The 25,880-nt window shown below is 38.2% G+C and overlaps 1 protein-coding gene across 2 annotated transcripts in view; it reads left to right on the top strand.

The window, feature by feature from the left end:
• The window catches only part of LOC149074672 (uncharacterized), a 363,805-nt gene that overhangs the window by 263,428 nt on the left and 74,497 nt on the right, over positions 1–25,880 (top strand). For both annotated transcript variants that reach the window (XM_089247127.1, XM_089247128.1), the window contains exons 21-22: positions 1,650–1,826; positions 23,057–23,240. In XM_089247127.1, the coding sequence (XP_089103253.1) occupies positions 1,650–1,826; positions 23,057–23,240 (361 nt within the window). The remainder of the gene's footprint in view (positions 1–1,649; positions 1,827–23,056; positions 23,241–25,880) is intronic.

The following is a 25,880-nucleotide window of genomic DNA, read 5'->3' as shown; positions in this document are numbered from 1 at the left end:
TCAGCTTGAAACAATTGTAAATGAGACTCGTCAGACCAGGCAACATGTTTCCAGTCCTCAACAGTCCAATGTCAGTGTTGTCTGGACCAGGCGAGGCATAAAGCTTTGTGTGTCGCGCAGTCATCAAGGGTACATGATTGGGCTTTCGGCTCCGAAAGCCCATATCGATGAATGGTTAGCACGCTGACACTTGTTGATGGCCCAGCATTGAAATCTGCAGCAATTTGTGGAAGGGTTGCACGTCTGTCACGTTTAATGATTCTCGTCAGTCGTCCCGTTCTTGCATGATCTTTTTCCGGCCGCAGCGATGTCGTAGATTTAATTTTTTACCGGATTCCCGATATTCACGCTACACTCGTGAAATGGTCGTATGTGAAAATCCAAATTTCATCACTACCTCGGAGATGCTATGTCCCATCTCTCGTGCGCCGACTATAACACCACGTTCAAACTCACTTAAATCTCAATAACTTGCCATTATAGCAGCAGTAACCGATCTAACAACTATGCCAGACACTTTTTGTGTTATATAGGCATTGCCGACCGCAGCGCGTACTCTGATTTGTTCCATATCTCTTTATTTGCATACGCATGCCTATACCAGTTTTTTTGGCTCTTCAGTTTATAATAGAGTCCTTTTTTAACCCTAACCCTACTACGTGCTCTTTTTGCTCTTGCATGTATATTGTAGAACGATACATTATATGAGGGGAAAAAATCTGTAGATAATAGGGTCGCTATAAAGCTTTGGAATGGTGAATGGAGAGGAAAGAAAACACAGATAACTTATAGAGAAAAATGATGTCGCTCTCCACTGTTCATATGAAGTACGAAAGCCTGGATAACCAAGCGGAGATCGAGGTCTCCGCTTTGTTATCCAGGCTTTTGTACTTCGGATGAACAGCGGAGAGTGACATAGTTTCGCTCTATATGTCGCCATGTGGGGACTAACGTCGTAAGAGCTATTAACTGAACTAGAAGGCTGTCCATGCGCAGTCCCATTCAGCATTCATTCATATGCTCTATGGAAGGAATATGTCTGTCCTCTGTAGTTCAATGGTTAGAATACTCACCCGGACAATGAGAGATTGGTGGTTCGATTCCCCACAGAGGAGTGTGAATTTTCTTTCCGAACTACATTTCGATCTCTGCTTGGTTATCCAGGCTTTCATACTTCACACAGAGAACGTGTTTGAATTTATTCCACTGGAGTTTGGACATATGTACATGATTGTAAAGAGGTTAAGCCTTGCATTGACAAAAAACTAAATTAGCTAAGATTGATTATATAATAATTGATCCAATAACTTAAAATCATGGAGTTCAGTTTACTAATTCCAATAGAACACTGAAAACTCAGCAAAAGAATTGCAATCCAAATTATTCTATACTTAACATTAAATTTCTCTTTAAGGTTCTTGTTGCTCAAACAAGCAGAAATATCAAATAAAAACTCTTTACTACAATAACTGAATAGCTTGAAAACTTTTCGTTAGTATTTGAGACGTTAAAACGTTTAGACGTTTCGATGTCTAGTTTTGCCTTTAGTAATGGCTGTGAAAATCTGTGAATTTTTTTTATTTTCCATCTGTTAAAATTTTTTAACATGAATTTTGTAAAAAGTCGTAACTCTGTTGTTTTGTTTACAGGTCAGTGTCAGTGATGATAATAAATTTTCTTCTCATCTGCATGTCTTTTTTGAAGCAAGAGCTGAAAAAAGAATTAAAGTTTTATGTGCACCACCACCTACTCTTGATACTTTTGAGGGATTATTGGTTATAAAACCTGAAGTAAAGAAAAAGAACAAAAAAGATGTTGTTTTTTCGGTATGAATATAAACATTTTCTTCAATTTTCTTTTTCTAGCAAAAATAATTTATTGTGATAGGTTTTTGTTGAATATATTATCATAGCAAATTATACTCCTTATGCTTGTGATATCCAGTCAATTATTACACTTGATTGACATCAAGACAAAAATGTTGTGTTTTTAGTGTTCCCCCGTCTGGAAAATATTGATAAATTTTAAATAATCATGGTAAAAATATTTATGGTAAGTTTTAAATTCTAAAATATCAATTCATGCATGAAAGATTAAATTTCGTATTCTTGATAGAATTTCTAGATATGGTTTTATAAGTTCAATTTACACATCAGTATAATAAACAATGTTTAATATTTTTGTCAATGTGGTATCATTAAATTGGAGGCAGATATTGACATGTTTACTCAATAAGACAAACTAAAAAGTGGACATTCTATGATTCATTTTCTGCCCCCCCCCCCAAAAGCTTTAAATTTTTTCTTCCGAGTTAACAGAACCTCTCAATAAACTGATCCCCAGCAGCTTTATGAAGCAATTTCTCTCAAGGACACCAAAAGTCTAAAATGGTAAGTGTTGCTCAAAGTGACCACACCCATGTTTTGTTTTTAAATCTTTATACAGGTATCCCTCACTTAATGTGATTAATTTGTTCCACAAACTAATTGCGTAAGACGAAATCATGCAAAGTGAGTTGAATTTAACATGGGTAAGATAGGGATAAGTGGCTTTCCTCCAAAAGAAATGCACCCAGCTTCAAGCAGCAAAACAATTAGTTTTTTTTCAATGAATTAATTATTATTCAAACTTTTAAATAAATCTCACGAATTTTAGCTATATGAATGAATTTAATTGATAAATGGATTTAATTCTTCACTATTTATAATTAATTCTTCAGAGGAAGACAACTATAAGACTTTATGAATATAAATGAAAAATAATATTTCCACAGTAATGAAACTTTTAAGAACATGTTGTTTATGATTTTGAGTGAAATTACAAGTACATCCAAGAAACAGTTTTTGATATTTCAATATTACAGACAAGTTCAAATTGAGTTGTGAAAATGCTAAGTGCTCAAAATCTGTCATGAACCTTTTGTTACATGCTCAATTCATACAAGTATTGCAGGACATTGAAATCCACAAAAGGATCCTACAACAAGCTGAATTAACATTTGATGAAACATTTGAAATTGTATTGAAATTGAAGCTTCGAAAATAAAAAATAAAAAGCTCTGTAAGAGTAATTAGTTTCTGTGTGAATAAAATTGTGCAATGCTATAACAGCGGAACTTTGCAATGGAAATTGAGTCCACATCAGCAAATTGGAAGCAAAACCTTAACTTGAGAGACATCGCTTACTGAGCATGTGTCTCTGTTGTAGAAAAAACAACCATCAGACTCAAAACACAAGTGAAACACAAGCTTACATGCCAGATTTGCTTCAAAAAAGGCTACATTAGTAAAGTGTGTTTTACAGAGCTCCTGAAACAAAAAAATAAAGGTGAATCTGTAGGAAATAGTGTTTGATGCGTGGAAAATTCAAACCACTTTCAAGTAGGTAAAATTGTTGGCGTATGTACCAACACTGCTGAAAAAGACAATAGAATATTAGCAGTCATCCAATTAAATAAAAAAAAATTGCTGTTTTGAATGTGACTCAGGAAGTTGTATGATCATCATGAACATAAGTGACAACAGGTGCTTAAACCTAAATTATCCAGTCCTGAAAACAAATATATTTTCCAAAGTTATACAGGTGGAATTTTTAACCCCATTGGATATGTCAAAGTGACTGTATGCTACAATGCTAAATATAGTGAAGAAGAAGTATACCTTGTCAATTTGAAGAAAGAACCTATCCTTGGTCAAAATTGCATGCACAAATTTGATATCAACATAAATAACATTCGTGATTCCACAATTGGCAAGCATATACCTGTTTGTGCTGTAAAAAGATCTGTTCCTAGTATTGTCAATGAATACTCTGACATTTTTGAACAAACAGTGGACAATATTCCAGATTATACATGTTTGCTAAAATTGCAGAAAGATGCCAAACCTGTGTTTCTGAAACCACAGACAGTACCATATGCCTTGCAAAAGAAGGTTGACGAAGAACTGGATAACTTGTGGGATCAAGGGATCATAGAAAAAGTGGATCATTCAGAATAGGGAACTCTATTGGTTACCATGCCAAACTTAGATGGTTCTGTAAGAATTAGTGCAGATTAAAAGGTGACTGTAAACAGTCAACTTCATGATGCCAGGCATCCAAATACCCGAGATTGAAGTCATATTCGATGAGCTGGGTAGTGGATCACATTTCAGCACCTTGGACATTCACAAAGCACATCATTTACCATTTGACGATGATAGTGCAAAAATTCAAACGATCTTCACACATCAAGGTACATATTTAGCAAAATGATCGTTTTTTGGCATAAAAACTGCTCCAAATGAATTTCATTCCTTCATGAATCAGTTTGTTCAAGATTTAGATGGAATAATTGCATATTTTGATGATTTTATTGTATAAAGGAAGACTTATGAGAAATGCGTGCTGAATGTTCGAGATAAATTACAAAAATATAATTTGCATGTAAATGGCAACAAATGTAAATTTTTGAAAAAGTGTGGAATACCTAGGACATGTCGTAACTTCTAAAGGACTGAACAAATCTTCAGCTAAGATTCAATCTATTCAAGAAGCACCCAGACCTAGAAATATTTATAATAGTGAAGTATATAAATAAATATATATAAATATATATATAAATAGTGAAGTAATTTTTTGGCTTAATTATTCAAAATTCATCAAGAGTGCATCAAGGTTACTTTATCTGTACTAAACAATCTCAAGACAGGTATTCCATTCAACTGATCAGCTGACTGTGAAGCAGCATTGATAAAAATAAAGTCTGAAATTGCTAGTGTAAGTCCTTATATTATTCACCCCAAAAGCAGGGCCTGTGTATAGCATGGGCAAACTGGGCACATGCCTAGAACCCACTAATTTTCAGGGGCTTCAAAAGTTTCTGTATTTTGGTCATTGACCTGCATTTCATAAAGTCAGAGAACATTTTGATATATTTGAGGAAGTAGTGAGGTCACACTCATTCCTAATGCAATATGTCATACCACAAGAAAAATTCATTGATGATGGGGATACTCATTGGTATGCGCAAGGGGGGGGGGGTTTAGGGTTCTTACCCCCTCCCCCGAGCCAAGATTATAGTGTTCTTTTGCAGGAAAAAATGTAAACCCCCCCCCCCCCCCCACAGAAGGAAAAAAAATCTTCGAGAAAATTCTGCATATGCCTATGGGGATACTGCTTCTATAGATCTTTCTCCTAGGGACATTTTCAGAGTAGCATGCCTTTTTGCATTATGTGATGCATTCAGAGGTGGATTTAACATCAGATGCACCCAGGCACCTGACTTATGAAGGGCCTTGAAAAACTCAAACTTTACACTTTTTTATAATTTAAGGGTTGCAATTTTTTCAGATGGGGAGGGTTCCTCCCAGACAGGGCATTGCTTCCAGTATATGCCCTATCTGGGACACTGTCTACCTGTGTGTTTGTCATGTATGGAGACCCATAAGGCAGGAGTTTAAGATTCTGGTTAGCCAGATGCACTAGCTTTGGCTTCAGATTCAGTCAAACTGGGAGACTTGGATAAACCTATCCAGGTCAATTGGCTGGTCGCTCAGGTTTATCTGGTGGCTGAAGGGGCAGGTAAAGGGACCAGTCCAACCCAGATGATGTAGGGTTTTTTGCTGCTGCTTCATGCCAATCTGGAGTCAGGAACACATCTGCTGTCCTTCTTTGGTGGTGTATAGCTCTGATTCACAATCTGGTGCTGCATATGAACTTTAATAAGTTACATATGCCTGCGTCCCATAGTAGGGCTCCGTGGTGGGCATTGTTGGTAAGAGTAATAAATAAACTCCCTTCGAAATGGGGAGAGTAGTAACACACCAAAACGTCAAAGAACTCATAAAACATCAGACAAAGATACCGCCGTAGAATCATTTTTCTTTCTTCATTCTACTGACACTGAAAAACAGCTAGCTAGCATTTTACATATGGCACAATACAAATACAAGGCCACAACAGGCAAAAAGCCCATCAAGGGGGCTGAGAAAAAGATGCCCATAACAAATATGGATGTCACATATTTCTAAAATACAGCAACCCAATTAAAAATGTAATTACAAAAACTAGAAACAATATGTATACATGGTAAAATATTATACAATGCCCATAAAATGTATTTATGGTTGTCTTATTCTAAGTTGATTTACCCTAACTTGTTTATCATATTTCTTTTTAAAGTGTCAATTATATTAGACTTTACTACTCTGGGGGTAATCTATTCCATTTTTTAACAACCCTTTTAAAGAAAAATTCCCTGCGGACACCACAACCTAGAATTGTTTCTTACCAATTGATACTGGTATCCCTTTGGCAAAGCAGTCGATTGATGGGGTACTAATAATTTATGGTCCATCCTGTCCATCTTAATAAAAATTTTGAACACTTTGATCATACCTGTAGCTTTGTATTTTAAATAAATAAATATCCCCTTGCTGTGTGCGATAATTTGGGGCCATCGACACCCAGGTTCGAATAACGTGTCTTGGAACGAAAAGGGCTGAAAGAAAATGGTTTAAATGAAAAAAAATTCAAACACACTGAGTCACCATGAGAGTCAGTCCATGAAAATTTTAAGAAGGGAAATTTTAATTTATTATGATTTCTGGTTGTTGTTGAAAGGTGATATAATTAAATTAAATGGCATATAATTTCTCAGTATCATTGTGACCGGTTTTACGATTAAGTGCACACCCTATTTAATTAAATTTTCATTTTAAATATGAACATGTGTTACATTTATTCAGCCGATAGTAGGGGGGGCTCCAAAAAAAAAAAAAATTCAACTTATCTATTTTACCTTGATGACCTTTGGCATGTCTTGGTCGATCCCGGCGAGATCTTGCTATGTGCACAGCACACGCACCACATGGCGATGGTTGGATTGCTGGTACCCAAGTCCCGGAGTACATTACTACCCTCAACGATATTCAAGTAGAAGACGTGGAGCGCCTAAATCTTCTAAGAAATGCATGTGCAAGCAAAGCACCAGGACCAGATGATATCTATCCCAGGGTCCTCAGGGAATGTACTAATGAATTGTTGGGGCCAGTCGCACAGATATACAGGAGTAGTGTTGCTGAGGTGATCGTCCCAAGGGATTGGAAGCTTGATAATGTTGTTCTGATATTTAAGAAGGGTAGTAGAGAAGCGGTGTCCAATTATCGTCCAGTGAGTTTGAAGAGTTCCCTCTTGAAAATTTTGGAAATTATCATCAAAAGGCAGTTTGTGAAGTGGATAGACGAAAATAATGTATTGTCGGATAATCAGCATGGGTTCAGGAAGGGGAAGTCATGTGTGACTAACCTCCTTTGCTTCTATGATCACGTGGTGAGGGCTTTGGGTAAGGGCAAAAATGTAGATGTTGTTTACCTTGATTTCCAGAAGGCATTCGATCGTGTCCAACGTGGTAAACTCTTGAAGCGTTTACATGAGATTGGAATTGGGGGAAACTTGCTGAATTGGATAGAATCGTGGTTAAGAGATAGGTCGCAACGAGTTATGGTTAACGGGGTTTTCTCTGGTTGGACAGGCGTCACAAGTGGAGTTCCTCAAAGAAATGTCCTTGGCCCATACTTTTTTCAAAGAAATGCTAACAGATGCAGCTTACAACTCAAAAGTGTATCAGCAAAAAAATAATTACTCAATGATTGTGCTTTACCAAAAATAAGGTACCTGTGTGAGTAATATCAGCTATGTCAAGATTCAGTGGTTGCGTTTGACGAACATTTTGCGAGGATTTCATCTTTTTTTTCTCCCAGTCAATAGGAGAAAATATCTTAGCATGTTTTTTAAATATTTTCAAAAAAAAAAAAAAATGCAAGGTCTGTGTTTTTGAAAAATGGGAAAGAAATGTTCAAAAATAAAAAAATCTACGAGATATTATCAATGACTTCTCAAGTGAAAAAAAAATGGAGAGACTTTCAAAATGTCCATGCTCAGAAATATTCATATCATAATTCTGCCTTGGATTAGTTACATCTGAAATTTAAAATTTCATTTTTGTTTAATTTATAGATTCAATATCAAGTAAAATATATTTGTGTAGGGACTGGGGGACACCAAAACCATTCAGTGCTTAGGGCCTTCAAACGTCTTAATCCACCCTTGCTGCAGCATAGGCATAAAGTTATTGGAAATGTTGGGGGTTTGGGCCTGGGACGCTGCAAGTCAAAAATGTTTGTTGCTTAAGGCATCCAACCAAATTTTGTATATGTCCCAATTTGATGAAGATGTCCCTTTTTTATTATTAAAAGGGAACAAAAACTTTTTTTTATCCTCTGACTGACCTACTGTCCTGCTTTGGAGAGTTCTGTTTTACACACTTACTACTTTACAAGAAAGACACACAATGCTGTGGCTATAGACAGAACTGTATGAACAACATGCATTCTCAATGTAAAAAAAGCCATTGGCAAATCGGACAACGAGGATTCTGCACAAGCAGCTGGTTGTCTGAGAACTTCACAGAACTTTTTAAGAAAGAAAAGAATATCAATGGTCTCTCAAAATCTTTAATTTCTTTACACCTTCTCCCCCCATGCGCTTGTTAAAATGAATCCACTGCTGCTTCCGCTCTCTGGCTTTTTTACCTAAGGGGAGTGTCATCCAAATTGAAGGTCCAACAGCTGAATCACCAGTCACCACTGTGTTCTGGCCCTTTCTTCAAAGACAGAAAGTAGCACCCCACTCTTTTCTCAGGATGAGATGGAAGGATGAGGAATAGAGAAACTATTACCAATCTTACTTTAAAAAAGGGTTTTAAAAAGAAATACGATATAAACATGTTGGGGTAAATCGAGAAGCTATCCATTCTAAGAATAAGACAACCATAATTATTCTTTATGGGCGTTGTATAATATTTTATCATGTGTATATATTGTTTATAATTTGTGTTAATTGCATTTTTAATTGGGTTGCTGTATTTGAAATATATGACATCCATATTTTTATGGGCATCTTTTTATCAGCCACCTCGTTGGGCATTTGTATTTGTGGCGTTGTATTTGTATTACTATTCCTACTGCATGCCCGTGAACTTTAAATCTATAAACCTTGAATGCACATACTCTTTACTTTTTTGAAAAACATATACTAATAATGATAGCTATCAACATCAAGGGGCCTTAATAACCATGTTTTGGGGCTCTAATTAACGCTGTAGCATTAATAATGTCTGGGTTTCAAACTAGAAGCTGTGTGGGGGTTTTTTTTAAGTAAAACTTATGTTGCAACATAAGAGCAAAAGGAGCATAAGAGTGAAAGTTGGTGAGGGAGCAAAAATTAATCACAAAAAGTGAAGCTCTTTCTTTTTTCTCAAAACCAGCTCCATAAAATAACTGATCATATGATGAAGTTTCGAGAAGCAGGTTTATTGTGGTGATGGTGGGGAGGATATCAATAGACATTCAGCCGTGTAAGTAAATAAAGTTTGGGGAGTAGTAGCGGCTATGGATACAGAGCAATGAATATTCTAAAATGCATGCGCAGAGTAAGCTACTCTCTTTCGCTCATGACCTATTCACATTATTAATATATGTTGCAAATTGGCAACTGGTTCTGGTGCAGTCAATAGAGCATAGGACTCGCAATCCATAGATTACAAGTTTGATTATGGCATGTCACATTTTTTATAATTTTTTTTTTCCTCTTTCATCTTTAAATTTTTTTATCTGTGATCTCTAGTTTATTTTCTTCACTATTACTCCGTAATCGGGTCGTCTCCCAACCACAAGCGCCGCAATACGTGGGATATAACCACAGGAAGTAGTGGCTATGGATTGGGACATGGAGCAATGAATATCCTAAAGTGCATGCACGGAGCAAGCTACTCTCTCTCGTGACCTTGTAACTTCACAGGGGTTCCCCAACTATTGTTACATTCTATTCACGTTATTAATAAATCTAATAAGAACTCATGTTGACAACTGGTTCTGGTGTAGTTGATACAGCATAGGACTCTCAATCCAGACATTACAGGTTCGATTCTGGCTCATCACATTTATTGTATTTTTTTTTACCTTTCATCTTTCAATTTTTTCCATCTATTATATCTGATTTATTTTTCTTGGCCGTTATTCTGTAATTGGGTCATTTCCCCCAGCCACGAACGTGGCAAGATGTAGGACTTGACTGCAGGGAGCTGCGACAGCTCTCACTATAGTGGTTATCTTTAATATTGGTTCACACAAAGAAATCACAGATATAATATGAGGGACTCGCAACCATAGTAGACCAAGTCCATTTATCTTCATTATGGATAATAACACCTTCAAGTTTTTGATAGATAATTAATTCAGTACCAGTGATGTAAAGAAATTAAATATGTCAAAGTTTAGTTAAAACTATAATTTTTTTTAGTGCCCTGCTGTTACAAATAATAAATCTAAATAAAAATTTTAAGTGAAGATTTTATTATGATTTTACTTTCTATTATGAAAAAATCTTGATTTTGAAATATCAGGTTGTCTGCTATAACGTGAAAGTCATGAAGTCCTGAAAAAGTCACAGAATGAGAAAAAGGTCATGAAAGTCCTAAAAAAGTCACAAAATTTGAGTGAAGGTCACAGATTTTTTTTTTGATTCTACAGAGATCTTTTTTTCCCCTCACATCTAGGCTTTGGATAAGCTGTGGCATTCAGTATTTCTTTCTTTGCCACTGATGTGGTTGAGTGGTCATATTGACGGATTCGCGTCGCAAGGTCCCAGGTTCAAACCCCACTGTTGCCACAGTGGTGGTCGGCTGAAGTTGGTTTTCTGTGGTTCCCAACTTCAAGGTGCGAATGCAAGCCGATGTCCCCTTTTAAAAAGTCTTGCTACAGAGAGCAACAAACCTACAAACAGTGCAAATATAATTCAGTCATAACACATCATCACTTCACTTTTGGAATATAGATGGCAGCATTGAAAAATCAAACACAACACTGCATATGCACTGCACTCTCAGACTGTTAGGTACACACACAATTACACTTCCAGCACAACTCACTGGGTTGTAAATCATCCATAGATGGTGATAGACCACAGTTGTGCTCACTTTGAAAGTATTTCTTTTTTCTCTCAGGTTTTATTCTTTTTTTTTTGCCCTGGAGGGATGGATGGGTGAGTAGCAACAGAAAAGAGCAATGCCAATATGTGGCCATCCTTCATTGGGGCAGACATTATATGGGGTGGGGCAAAAAAGCTATTTAGACTGGATGAACAAAAAAGAATTTTCTTTCTTTGTCCGGACCTTTCAACATCTGCAATATTCTCCCTAAAACAGTGTTCTCAGGATCACATGATAATTCCTAGAGGAGGAGGGGGACTGTAATAGACCACGGCAGTAGGAAGTCCTCTTGGGAACATTATTGGTTTTTCATCCAAAGGACATGATCGTCCCCCACATCGTAGAGAAAGGCTGTTGGATCTGTGGCGGGTCTGCAAGCCAGATTTTTCACTGGGGGGGGGGGGGGGGCTCTATAGTAAATTTATATCATGAAAAAATAATGATGGTGATTGTCCCGGGCTTTAGAGCTGCAGCCCTGTCAGCCACATCCTTGTGGGGAATAAGTGAAAGGGCACAAATCTTTTCCCCTCGAAAGATTAAAAAAAAAATTATCAATTTTTTTATTTATTTCCATCGCATCAATCTTTACCAACTAGCTATAGCGAACGACGAAATGGTACAGTATATGCATGTGACACAGGGTTTAAGCTACGGTCACATTTTTTGCAAAATGCAAAAGAAAATCGTAGAATGCTAAAGAAGTAGTAGCTATTTTCGTAAAAATGCGTACAGGATGTATGAAACGAGTAGACTTCCATCCATCAATCATTACATTAGCATTGTAGCATTTTGCTAAAGCTTTTCCCTCCATTTTCGTCTTTTTGCGAAAGGAATTTTTTATCCAGCTTAAACCCTGTTGTGACAGAATGAGAGGGTTCAAGAGAAGACAGACATCAGACTCATTCGCTGTTAATAGTGTTATGACATGATTTTTAGGCCAAATTTAAAGAAGTACCATAGTGCTTCCAAAAACGTTTGTTGAGGCTCCTAGGAGCGTTGTGGCGAGCTCAAAATATAGATATGTGTGCACAAAAACTATGCTTTAAAGTGGTTGTTTTATATGGCGAAAAACTGCCAAAGTTCTTGGGAAGCCACCGATGAACCATGAGTTACACAAGGGAGGCAGCTGACAAAAGAGAACTATTGGAATACGGTAACAAGCTTGCGATCTAGACCAGATGTCTTCAACCTTTTTCCAGTCGCGAGCATTTCCTGTACCCATCATCAAAAGAAGAGTGCTCTTATGTCATGTTTGACATACGAATGCAACCACACCTTAATCCATTCAATGTCGTTCAGGTCTTTTGCTGTTTTGAGTCAACTGTTGCTATGCATTGCAGCACAATGCTGCTGTTGTGCACACAGCTTAATATCAATCAATAGTATGTTCAGTCGTTTTACATTCGCTTTCAATGAGTGCGGGTGCGCCCACAGAGCTAGCTTTGGAAAGTTTTGTCATAGGTGGCAAAGAAACTGATACGACAAAAACATTGATGAAGGGGGGTGTCTAGGGTTACCCGACGTCCGTATATATGACTCGCAAGGGCATATGCAGGAATGGATTTCATTGAATACTCATGATAACCCAAGGGCTTAGGTGATTTTGCAGAGTTGATTGAAGCTGTGGGGGGGGGGGGTATATGGAGAAGAGGCAATGAAGACAATCACCCTTCAATTAAAAAATTATTGGCGTAGGCAGAAGAGCACAAGGTGGACATTAGTCCCCCCCCCCACCCTGTTAGGAAAACAACCTGTATCCACTTATGCATTTGTGGGGGGAGGCTTATGTGGCTTGAGCCCTTAGTGTCCAGTTTCTATGGGGCGTTGTATTTAAATCAAGTTTAAATTTAATCAAGGTTTTAAAAATGTGAAACAAAATTCAGGTCTTTCTTGTTGATTTACTGGCGTTCCTCCTTTCATTAAGCCCCCTCTATTTTATTAGCCCAAACCCCCCCTAGATGGTCACTACTCACAGTTTGGGAACAACTGATGTAAAAAAACAGGCCAGCATTCCTTAATTTAGCGAATGCAGGGCTCTCACTCGTCCTACTTAACCTACATTTTGGTAAAATGTCCCACTTTGTCCTAAACAAAATCCTATCGACAAAATTTGTATAATTGATTTTAATTAAGAAGTGAATCATGGACATATTGCCAAATAATACAAATGTAGTAGATTGCAATTAATGATACTGCCAAAGCAAAAATTGTATTGTTTAAGGTTACTTGGGGGGCGGGGTGCTGATGTATGTGGACCATTTGGTGGTTTAGTAATTTTTCATTTGCTTATTTTGTGGGTTCTACGAGTAAGAGTAGTCAATGAAAACTTCCGCCTGGTTGAAAAAAAAAAATTGTATTTACTACATGGGGTCTCGGACAGTAACTAACATTCATTGTCAAAATTATGGTGCACATTTTGTGTATAGGTGCAACAGCAGTTTACATTACAAAGCAGTTGGGTACATAGACCTATTCTAGGTTTTGTGACTTTGATAATACCTAATATCATTCAATTTCTTCTGCGTTTTTAGGACATGCAGAGGCACAAACAATATTTTCAATGCTCAAGTAGAGAGCTAGAAATGAAAGTGCTTCATTTGTCAAAAACAATTACACTGGCATTGACCTCTATATGAATGAATGAACGCCAGAACTTTGCCACTGTACTTATCCCGTTGCTGAGATCTCTTCCAGCCCAGCTTCGTGGCAGAGTCTGGAACACTTTATTTTGTGTCCAAAAAAAACAACATACAAAATTTTTACAGCATATTTTCCCCGGACAATTGGGTACTGTTGAGATTAAAAAATTTTGTGATGATTTCAGACGAGATGGGATTGGGAGTTGGATAAAAGTTTCAGGGTTTAGTTAAGACAGATGAATGTACACATATTAGGATAGAGGTATGTTTTAAAAGCAATTGAGGACCCCCATGCCATCTGATCAGTTATTTTACATTTGCGATATTATATATACAGGATACAAAAAGAAAAAGAAATGAGAATCTTATTGTGAAATAGAAAAAAAATATATCCATCGGAGCGAGTCATCTCGCTTAACACCTTATTGGTGAGCAAATGGGTTTGATAACTTGCGGACTAGAAGCCATCATCAGTTTTATTGGGTTGAGTTCACTCGCTCCGGTGGATTTAATGCAAATATACAAAATAGAAGTATTGCGTGGGGGAATATATACAATTGGGGATCACCCGTGTTATCTCGCTTAGCACCTTATTCAGTGAGCAACATGAATACAACAATATGAGTACGCACGTGTGTTGTGGACATGAAATGCATGAAGAACTTGAATAGAGGAAAGAGAAATACACATGTACATATATATAAAACTGCCAGGTCGAGTCGTCTCGCCCTAACCCTATTTTGGTGAGCAATGTGGGCTTGATTTAAATGGGGGGTTGTCTAGAGAGAGCCTTAGGTTAGCACATTTACATCATTGTAACGGGAATGTCATAAAAATTCTTGGTCGGGTCACGTTAGTACAGGCTATATCTTGGTTCACGGAACCTTTGCCCCCGATATTCCGCCTCCGACATCTCGCTCCTGGCACGTTTCGTCCCCAGTACATTTGGCCCCCGGAAATTTCACCCCTGACATCTCACCCCGGTACATTTAGCCCCCGGACATTTCACACCGGGAATTTCGCCCTGACCTTTCTCCTGCCCTGACAATATGAGTGACTCAGTGAGTGACCATATGAGTGACTCAGTAAGTAATCAAGTAAATTGGAAATTTATCTCTGATATTTCGCCAGCCCTTATCGTACGCGTGACTGTATGAGTGAACATATGAATGATGGTACAAGTGACCACATGAGTGATCAAGTGAGTTGGACATTTACTCGTGACATTTTGCTTCCCCTGATCGCATGAGTGACCAAGTGAATGAATACATGAGTGATCGAGTGAATTGAAAATTTATCCCTGGACATTTCACCTGCCCTGACCATATGAGTGACCCAGTGAGTGATCATATGAGTTACTCAGTGAGTAATCAAGTGAATCGGAAATTGACCCCCTGTCATTTTGCCTACCTTGACCGTACGCGTGACCGTATGAGTGAATATATGAATGATAGTGTGAGTGACCACACCGGTGTGAGTCGTAAATTTGGGAAAAATATTTTATGCTTAAACTGAAAATTCCAAATTCTTAGAATCCATTAAAGTGTGAGTCACTTGGTCTTTCAGTGCTACGTAACCACCTATAAAAAGGGAGGGGATGAGGAGGATCATCTTTGTAGACAAACTCCACCCTCGCACTTTGCCAATCACTGAATTGCTCACTCTGTCAATCACTCAATTGCTCACTGGGTCAATTATACGGTCATTCACTTTATCAATCTTTCGGTCACTCATGCAGTCATTCACTTTATCAATCTTTCGGTCACTCATGCAGTCATTCACTTTATCAATCTTTCGGTCACTCATGCAGTCATTCACTTTATCAATCTTTCGGTCACTCATGCAGTCATTCACTTTATCAATCTTTCGGTCACTCATGCAGTCATTCACTTTATCAATCTTTCGGTCACTCATGCAGTCATTCACTTTATCAATCTTTCGGTCACTCATGCAGTCATTCACTTTATCAATCTTTCGGTCACTCATGCAGTCACTCACTTGGTCACACATTCACTTATGCGTTCCATCACTCAGTAACTCCCTTGGTCACTCACTTGAACACTCGTACCGTCACTCACCTGGTCACATATACAGTCACTCACTTGGTCACTTATGCAGTTAACCACTCTGTCACTCATGCGGTCAGTCACTCGGTCACTCATACGGTTAATCACTCAGTCTCTCCCTTGATCACTCATATGCTCAATCACTCAGTCACTCGCAAGTTTATTCAAGCATTCACTCTGTCTTTCATTCCGTCAGCCACTCGGTCACTCATACGCTCAATCATTCACTAGGAAACTTACACCAGTATTTAATTAGCCACTCACTTGGTCACTCATTCGGTCAGTCACTTATTCACGCAAACGTTCCATCGCTCAATTCCTCCCTTTGTCACTGACACAGTCAATCCCACTATCACTCACTTGATCACTCATACAGTTAATCACTTGGTTGCTCATGCGGTCATTTATTTGCTCACTCATACGGCCATTCGGTCAGTCACGTGGTCACTCATACGGTCATTCACTCATAAAGTCAATTGCACACTAGTTGATACAGTCACTCACGTGGTGAGTCATTCTGCCACTCGCTCAGTCATTTGTACGGTCACTAACGCACTCCTACAGTTCATTTCACACTCACTTGGTCACTCATACGGTCACTCGATCATTCACACGGTCACTCATGCAGTCACTCGGTCACTCATACAGTCAATCACTCATACGGTCACTCATACGTTCAGGGCAGGTGAAATGTCAGGTGTGAATTTTTCGGGGGCCAAACGCACCAGGGGCAAAATGTACCGGGGTGAAATTTCTGGGAGCCAAATGTAACGGGGACGAAACGTTCCAGGGGCGAGATGTCGGGGACAGAATGTCAGGGATGAAATGTCGGGGGCGAAAGTTCCGGATCCCCTATATCTTGTACATGTAATGGTTTGTATTAGTAGTGGCAGTCATGTAGATATGATTTTTGTTGTTGTTTTTATCCATTTCTGTTTTTCTCCCCCTTATTTTTGTAACATTTAAAACATTATTTTATAAATCTGGTGGACAGATTTTTTGTTTTTTGTTGGCGTGCATATATCTGACAAGGCTTGTAATCCTTGCTGCTGTGTTTTTGATTATTTGAGTGAACCGTTGTTTCCTATTTTTTTCGGAATATCTGTAAGGTTTTGGAGACCATACCTACAGAGGGACATAGAATTCGTTGAAAGGGTGCAGAGAAGAGCTACGCGTGTCCTTATTGGCACACAGGGCTTGAGTTATGAAGAGAGACTTCATTTTTTGAATATGTTTACATTGGATGAATGCAGGTGTCGAGGAGATATGATAGAAGTGTTTAAAATTTTCAATGGGATGGATAGGATGGACCATGAACTTTTAGTACACCACCAATCGACTGCTTTTACAAGGGGACACCAGTATCGATTGGTGAGGGACAATGCAAGGTTATGGTGTCGCAGGGAATTTTTCTTCAATAGGGTTGTTAATAAATGGAACAGCTTACCCCTGAGGGTAGTAAATTGTAAAACAATTGAAACGTTTAAAAAGAAATACGATAAACACGTTGAGGTAAATCGAGAAGCTATCCATACTTAGAATAAGACAACCATAAGTATTCTTTATGGGCATAATATGTTTTTTGTATAATATTTTATCATATGTATATATTGATTATAATTTTTGTTAATTGCATTGTTAATTGGGTTGCTGTATTTTTGAAATATATGACATCCATATTTTTAATTGCATATTTTTCTCAGCCACCTCGTTGGGCATTTTGCCTGTTGTGGCGTTGTATTTGTATTTATGATATTTTTCAAGGAAAAAATGATATTTAAGCCACTGGTTTTTTTAAAAAGCCACTTAGTTAAAACCAAGGTGGTTTAAACCAAACAACCCTGATTTGAATAAAAAATGTTACCATTTGTCATAAATCAATCACTACAAAATATTATCATCTTTATCAATTTCAGAGAAAGTACACTGCTCAAAACAAGTAGGAGAGCAAGCAAAAAAGTGAAGAAAACCGTGCGAGACAGCCACCTATTGGCATACAATGGATAGTACACGTGTATCAATGCGCAATACAGAAAAAAGACTTTAAAAAATTTGGAATTAAGCTTTAATTCTTTGAAAATATGGAAAAAACATGAAAAGATGATTTAGGGCAACAATTTGGTTACATGTAAACGATAAAAAAAGTACTGTTTAGACATGATGCATGAGTTTTAATTGTGGTCTCCTCGAACAGCTAAGACTGCTGCACACCTGTTTGCCATGGATGCGATGAGGTTATCGATCAGACTTTGGGGAATACTGTTCCACTCCTCAAGAAGTGCAATCTGCAAGTCTCGGACAGTAACAGGCGGCCTTGGTCGCGCAGCAATGCGTTGTCCGAGCATGTCCCAAACATGCTCGATTGGATTCAGGTCAGGAGAGCATGCTGGCCATTCCATACGCTGTATTGTTTCAGCTTCAAGCATGTTCTCCACCAGACGAGCTCTATGCGGTCGGGCATTATCATCCTGGAAAACAAAGGAATCTCCAATGGCTCCAGCGTAAGGGATGACATGAGGTCGCAGTATCTCGTCTGCATACCTTCGGGCCGTCAAAGTGCCATTCCGAATGATATGCAGGTCCGTACGTCCGCCTATGCTGATTCCACCCCATACCATCCAACCAGCTCGTCTGTATTGTGACCTTTCACGAACGAATGCGGGGTTATTTCGAGTGCCCCTGTCCCTCCATACCAGAACACGTCGGGTGTCACACTCCAGACTGAATCGGGACTCGTCTGTAAACAGCACTTGGCTCCAATCATGTTGCTCCTAATCTCGATGTTCAGCAGCCCATCTTCTTCGGGCCGCACGGTGGCGTGGGGTCAACGGAATGCAGACCATTGGCCTACGTGTATAGAGCCCTCCCTCATGAAGCCGATTACGTACTGTTTGGCTGGACACCCTTCGTCCTGTTGCCAAGAGCAACCGTCTTTGCAGCTGCGTAGCATTGTCTGTTCTATTTCGACGGGCTGTTAACCATATATACCGGTCATCAGTTGCTGTAGTGGCATGTGGCCGACCTTGTCCTGGTCGACGTCTAACATTTCCTGTTTCTTGGAATCGATTCCACAGCCTTGCAACAACACTTCTGGCGACTCCAACAGCGTCTGCGACACTACGTTGTGTTTGCCCGGATTCCAGTCTGCCTATAACATGCCATGCCATGGATTCCGGTAAATCACGTTGTTGAGACATCCTCAAGTCACCTTGTCTCAAAAAAAAATACTGCGCAATCGAATTTCACAGTTACGGCAGTAAAACAGACGTTTCTGCAACATCCCGATTTCTGCCCTTATCTCCTTTTTCTGGTTTTTGACGTCATGAACTTTGATTTGCATATGAAGTTTTCTTCTTCCATTTCCTGCTAGGCTTTAAATTATGGATGATTCATTTTATGTTACTTATCGGCATACATCTTTGCGTAATTTTGTTAAAACCATGTGCTCCCCTAATTGTTTTGAGCAGTGTAGCTTAGAGCCTAGTATTTGCCTCCACTGGAAGATTCTGAAATATACATGTGGAATGTATGGGAGAAGATCCATCATATCTTTCCTTTTGGCCGAAGTGATCTTTCTATGGTCTGTGTACAATGCATTTTGACTTGAATGAGACAAAGGAAGCAGCTTTCGTCTACAAACCTGCTTTTCCAAATTTATTTTTCAAAAAAGTAGATTCTTTCATTGAGGGTTTCTTTGAACTCTAACATGAAGAGACAACCTCTCACAACTCACAGCCATCTGATAGTCAACCAACTGAAACAAACTCCTTCAGTGTCCTCCTTTCTGTTAGTGGCAGCTTCTTCCAAAGCTGTGGTAGAAACAAAATCATAATGTTTAACTTCTGTAAATCAAAATCTTGGGCATCTCTTTGCATTCTTAATTATCCCCTTCCAATCACCAGGAATTTGAGGTCAATTGACTGTGCTGCTCTATGTCTGTACTATTGACTAGTTTCAAGAGTGTAAGGACATTTTGATGTTCTGGTTTTGGCCACCACATACATCGGAATATGGAATTATTTCCTTATATTTAGAGGCTTCCTCTCTTAGGTGTCTCACAACAATGCTAGAAATGTTTTGAGAACCTCTTCCCCCTTCCATTTCATCCCAAACGTACATATATCCAACATTATCATTGAAGGAATTTACCCCAAAATTATAAATATAAAGATTGCGTTTATAAGCTACTGATGTTCAGAGCTTAGGAAAAGGAAGTGCTTTTTGAAGTAGAATGTACAGCAGTAAGTGCCATTCGAGGCTTTTTCCTCTTTATCCTTATCTATTTTCATTTTCTCTCTATCCTGCTGTGCTTTCCGCAAGTGGAGCTCTTGTTTAGTTTCAAGACTTTTTCTAGTGATTTCATTTTCTGTTGAAAGCTTCATGGATATGTCATTGCATAATTTATATGTATCTGTACTTGTTGGTTTAAAGTGTCAATTAAGTTTTGCGCTGGATATTTTGTAATATAATTTCTCTTTCACGGATATCTTATTCTTTGCTGCACATTCCTCTACATAAATGCCATATATCTTCCGAATCGAAAGATCGGGGTGAAGGTACTTTCTATTAGGATTATCTTTCCTGGAATGGTGACTTTGATTGGCTAGAAATGACTTTATATAATCAATAATGTCTGTAATGTCAATTTTGTTTGCAGGAGTATGTCTGCCTCTAGAGTCTAATGTGATGCAATCCTTATTCAAACATCTATAAGCACATCCCCAGCTAAGTTGTAATATTAGATACCTATCATTGAGTAGGTGAACTACAAACTTTGCTCATTATGGAAAAGAACAGAACAGACGTTGCTGCACCTCCTGAGCTAACTGTCACATTTTTGGTAAAAAATGGACTTGGTCTGTTATGATTGTGAACCCTTCATATAACTACTTAATCTTTACTGTACATTAATGATTAAGTAGTTATATGAAGGGTGTGAATGATTCTAAATTTTTTATGTTACGTAATACATTATGAGAAAGAGCAGTGCCACACATGCACTATAGTCTGTTTATTTCTCCTTGTCCTGGTCTGTAGAATCTTGTGGGGGGGTTGGACGGTTCATGCCAGACAAAGTTTATTTATTACCTTCCCCTGCCCGCCATGACACTGCATTGCTCTTGCCACCCGAGAGTATATCTCGCACATGATGTCACAGTGCCAATTCCTAATTGTGCAATTGACTGCTGCAAAAGCAGTTGTAGCATGCGTAGGAAAGATTGTGAGAAATCACTTACTTAATGATTACTTTTGCTCTTCTCATGGAAAAAATGATAAGAATCATCATACGTTTTTGTTTTTTCACTGGACTGCAGCCAGTGGTTAGGGAGTTTGCCTCTGACCGTGCCGGTCTGGGTTCAAATCCCAGTTCGGCACGAATGTCTACTAACACTAACAAATTCTCTGCACAGATCATACGGATCTCTTGGGAATATATGAGGATCATGTTATTTAAAATAATTTTTAAAAATATCTTTCAGGGTATCAGGGCCGAATCCCTGTAATCCCCACCCTTATGGAGACCATGGTCTGATCATCTCAGAATTGATTCACAAATCCAAATTTTTTATATAAAACTCAAGACAAGCACTCACAGGTTCGAAGCACTTGACTCCAGCCTGTAAAAATCCTACCCAGGGACCTAGCAAAAGCCTGGTTTTATGATTTGTAACTAGGAGTCAGAATCATTTTTGTAGGGGGGGGGGGGGAAGGGAAGAATATGTAAATTCGCCAGTCTTTACTTTAAACAATAGAATCATTTAAAAAAGTGTTTTTTGTTTCCCCTAGACTTTGCAGCCTCTCAAGATTGCTGCCTAGAGTAACACCTCTTCCCTAGTTCCGGCCCTGGCTGCCAAAATGCCTAAATATCGTTTGGGATGCTGGAAATGGCTGCAACTGGAGGAGGAGGAGAGCAGGCGGGGTGTGCTGTCGTAGGTGTGGGACCAGAGGGAGCGCAAATTTTGCCCTTTAACCTCTTCAACATTACAAGGGGGGTGCCAAAATGTGTGTTCACTCCGGCTGATCCAGGATCTTGTTTTGACCCTGGCTGCAAATGTTTAAAATTTCTAAGAGTGCTGCAAATAAAAATCCCTGATTTATAAGGAGGAAATTTCATATTCCTAGTATGAATGTTATGGTCAAATCTTTGAAAATTTCCATTCATTTCTTATTTTCTTCTTTTTTATGTTAATTTTATTCTAATTTTATTTATTTGATTTAGTATCCCTAGTTATTTTGTTGTGAAGGCTCAAATATTTTACAGGCCCCCGATCTTGTTAATCAGCTTATTCGTTGTCTACTTTGCCTCCTCCTACTTTTTCTTTTTTTTCCCCGTTGCCTCATGTCCCCTTCCCCAAGGGTCAAACTCAAGAAAAGAAGCGCTCTTGAGTTTACCGACACTACAAGCAAGAAATGATTCCTCTCCCCCTACAAGATATTTCATCTCCAGAGATTCTTTTATGCAGCAACAACTGGCAGCACTCTGGGAGAATGCAATTTAGATCGAGTGAGGCAGGTGTTGACCTCGAAACATGGCTATTATTATCACAACAAGTATATTGAGATTCTAAAAGAAAAGTAATAAAATAAAATTTCATGCAGATTATTTCTACTAGCACTATATAGAACAATTTTTCATCAAAAAGTTTGTCTAAGCTAAGTGTGAGAAACATATCAACCCGAATTTTTGGGGGGAACCAAGCCAGCTCTGCAATATATTGGGGGGGGGGGGACCTTGGACCGGATACAAGTTTACGCCTCTGGGCTGCTGGAGTTAGTTTGTAGCATATGCTTCGGAGTGAAAATCAAGCTGTATTTGAATATTCAAAAAATTAATCACATAAAGGGACTTTAAATAACACATTTTTATTTTTTTTTCTAAGAAAGAAAATTGTTTGATTTTGGTCAATTTGCCTGTTGTAACTTGTGATTTTGTATTTATATTGATATAAAAGATAGTCAAGTTTTAAGGAAAATGGTTTGATTTATCTGACATGCCGCTCAATCGTGTCATTTTGTAGCATGCTGGATTATGTACAGGAATATGACATAAGCAGACTGGCTGTCTGAATGGGGGTGGGGCAAAGAATGTGTATAATGCACTGAAGATAGCCCACCTTTGCTCCTATTTATATACAATACTCTTTTTTTTATTTTTTTATTATGGGGAAGTAACCCATACCCGCCTGGGAAATATGGCATGTAAACTAAGTCTCCAGCTAATTAGTCTGTCTGCCTTTGAAGTTAATTAAGAAGTTTCACGGTTTTATTTTTCACTGAAAAATGTTGTATACTTATTCGATGTTCATATTTTGTGGTTTTAGGTGCCACTTGTTGGATATGTTGGGACCAGTAATATAGTTGTTGAAAACACCCTTGTGGAAGAAGATTCAATACTCAAATTGCCGTTATATTCAAACAGCAACAATGATAAAACAGCAACTACTGGCATAAGTATCTGCAATAATGGTGAACGAACTGCTTTTGTCAAAGCAATCATATTAAATAGTGAGTTTTTCTTTTTTTCTTTTTTTTTTTGGAGTCCCAGCATGTGAAATTTTTTCAACCTCTTTACACCTGAGCCAAAACTGACTATTAAATACAATAAACACAAGTCAGTAAAAATTAAATTATATAATTTTAGATTGATTTGTGTTTGTTGCTTGTCAAAGTGAAAGTTAAGAAGAAAAAAAAAATTAATTTGGGTTGTATCTTTTACTAGAAACGTTTGACTTACATACACATGTGTACCTCTGGTCTTGAAAAAATAATTAAAAACAATTTAAAACCTTTAAAAATGAGGTACATACATGAGTGAAAAAAAAAGGTTATTCATCTTCAAATAAATATACAGTGTCAACGCTTGAGGGGCTTTGCCACAAATTACTGATGAACCAGTGATCCTACAACTTTCAATTAGAAAAAGTATCCAAATGATGTGCAGACTCCAGGTACGTCATTTATATTTCAAGGGTTGTATAGTTATTAGAATAAAAAATTAACTTTGGTCACCATGTCCTAAAAAATCTAGTTTTCGTTTCTAGTTCATAACTCACAGCAGAATAACATCAGTGGATGAAAACACCCACCATGTTTATTTCATAGATAAAATGCACTTGGTTAGTCATGACGATTACACAGACCTACAACACAAACATGTATACAAGGTAAGTATTAAATTTCAGATCCATGCATTTTTCCAATTTGGAGGATAGATGCAGGGCTGCAACTAGGGGGAGGAAGGAGCAGGCGAGTCTGGTGCCCTTGCTCTGGACTAGAGGGGGCACTCAATTTGCCCTTTATAACTGCTTCTACATTACACTGGGTGCCAAAATGTGTGCTTGTCCCGTTTGAGAAAGTATGTAGTTGCGGCCCTGGATAGATGGCACCACCTACTGAACATAAAACATGCCAAATGCTGGACACAAGCACACTGTTAAGTTTCACCAATACAAATCCCATATTCTCCAACTAGTCACCAATGACAGCTCCCATATTCAGGTGTGCAAATATGTGGCAGTTAAATGGTGACAGGTAATATTGGTGGACCATCAGGGAGGGAAAAGAAAATCATTCTACCAGGAAAAAGGATTAATCTTAATGAGAATTACTTCGAGTTGGGACCACGAAAATAAGATGTAATAAAACGTTTTAAATGGGGACGTTGTAAGCAGGATTGACTTTATATTTGTTTTAGATTTATTACATTTGTTAAATTCTCAGTGTTAATGGGCTTCTTTGCAAGCTTTTTCTACTAGTAGACAATGAAATTAAAAACCTAGTTATAAGCTGGTAAATTAATCTTTTTTTTTTTCAATGAACCTTTAAATAGAACATTAAATACACAATGAACTACTGATCAATATGTCCATTATGAGGAGGAGAAATCTCCCATAATCCCCTGGGCTTACAGTGATTGGAAGGCAATGAGTAATGTCACACATGCACACATAATTACGAATTTACATATACTGGTGATATTGAAAATCTTACATCATCAACTTTACATCACGATATAGTGATATCTATACATATAAAATAACATGTCCAGACTGATTTACTGATTCATCATCACCGAACCGAAACTGCTGAAGCTATAGATATGAAATTTGGTCAGTTGTTTCATTTTGTAATGCAAAGTAATTAACTCAGTAAGAAGGGATTTTTCAAATTTCGACTCTTAAGATAATCATAAGGGAGTTCAAAGGTTAAATAGAGAAATTGTGCCAAGCTGAAACCACTGAAGCTATATTTATGAAATTTGATCAGTAGTTTTATTTCATGACATAAAGACTCACTAAGAAGGGGGTTTTCAAATTTCCACACCTAAGGTCAAAATGTTATATAGAGAAAGTATGCCATGTAAAAACCGCTGAAACTACACTGGTGAAATAAATTAAGAGAATTTGCATATTTTATCGAATTTCATGAAAAGAACTGAACTGAATGTAAAACCACTGCTTCTAGACAAAAATGAAAATCTTGTACGTTAAATACGTAAGCATACACGTGTGTGTAGGCGGAGCCAATAGAGAAACAGGCTTTATAAGTGTGTGTAAGTTAAGACACATTTCGTTCGCTAGCACACCTCGGTGAATTTCTTGGTGTTATTTTGCAGCAATCGGTTAATCAAGAGAAAGCCTGGGCAAGGTCGTCCAAGAGCCACAACGGCCAGAGAAGATAGCCATTTGTCGATTATAGCGAGGCGTAACAGGAGTGCTACAGCTTCTCAGCTCTCTCGTGACTTGTATGCAGCCACAGAAACCCGTGTATCAAGGGTGACTGTTTCCAAAAGACTTCATGAGAGAGAGTTGTTTGCAAGAAGACCCACTTTTTTGTGTCCCGCTCACTTCTATGCACAGGAGAATCCCTTTATCATGGTGAATAGAGATTGGAGTATGGATCAATGGGCGACCGTTCTCTTCACTGATGAGTCCCGGTTCAGCCTAAGCACCGATTCTCGCCGTACGTTCATATGGAGAGAACCAGGGACCCGCTACCTACCCTCCAATGTCTGCGAAATCGACCATTATGATGGAGGAGGTTTAATGGTCTGGGCAGGCATCATGTTGGATGGCCGCACACCTCTCCATGTCTTTGAAAGAGGCAATGTGACTAGTGTGAGGTATAGCGATGAGATCTTGGAGG

The sequence above is a fragment of the Pholcus phalangioides genome, unplaced genomic scaffold (genome assembly GCF_987345545.1).
Source record: "Pholcus phalangioides strain wild (caught in Gottingen) unplaced genomic scaffold, Ppha-v1.0 ptg000017l_1, whole genome shotgun sequence".
Lineage (NCBI taxonomy): Eukaryota > Metazoa > Arthropoda > Arachnida > Araneae > Pholcidae > Pholcus > Pholcus phalangioides.
The sequence above is the reverse complement of the archived record's forward strand: the minus strand, read 5'-3'. Positions and strand labels throughout refer to the sequence as shown.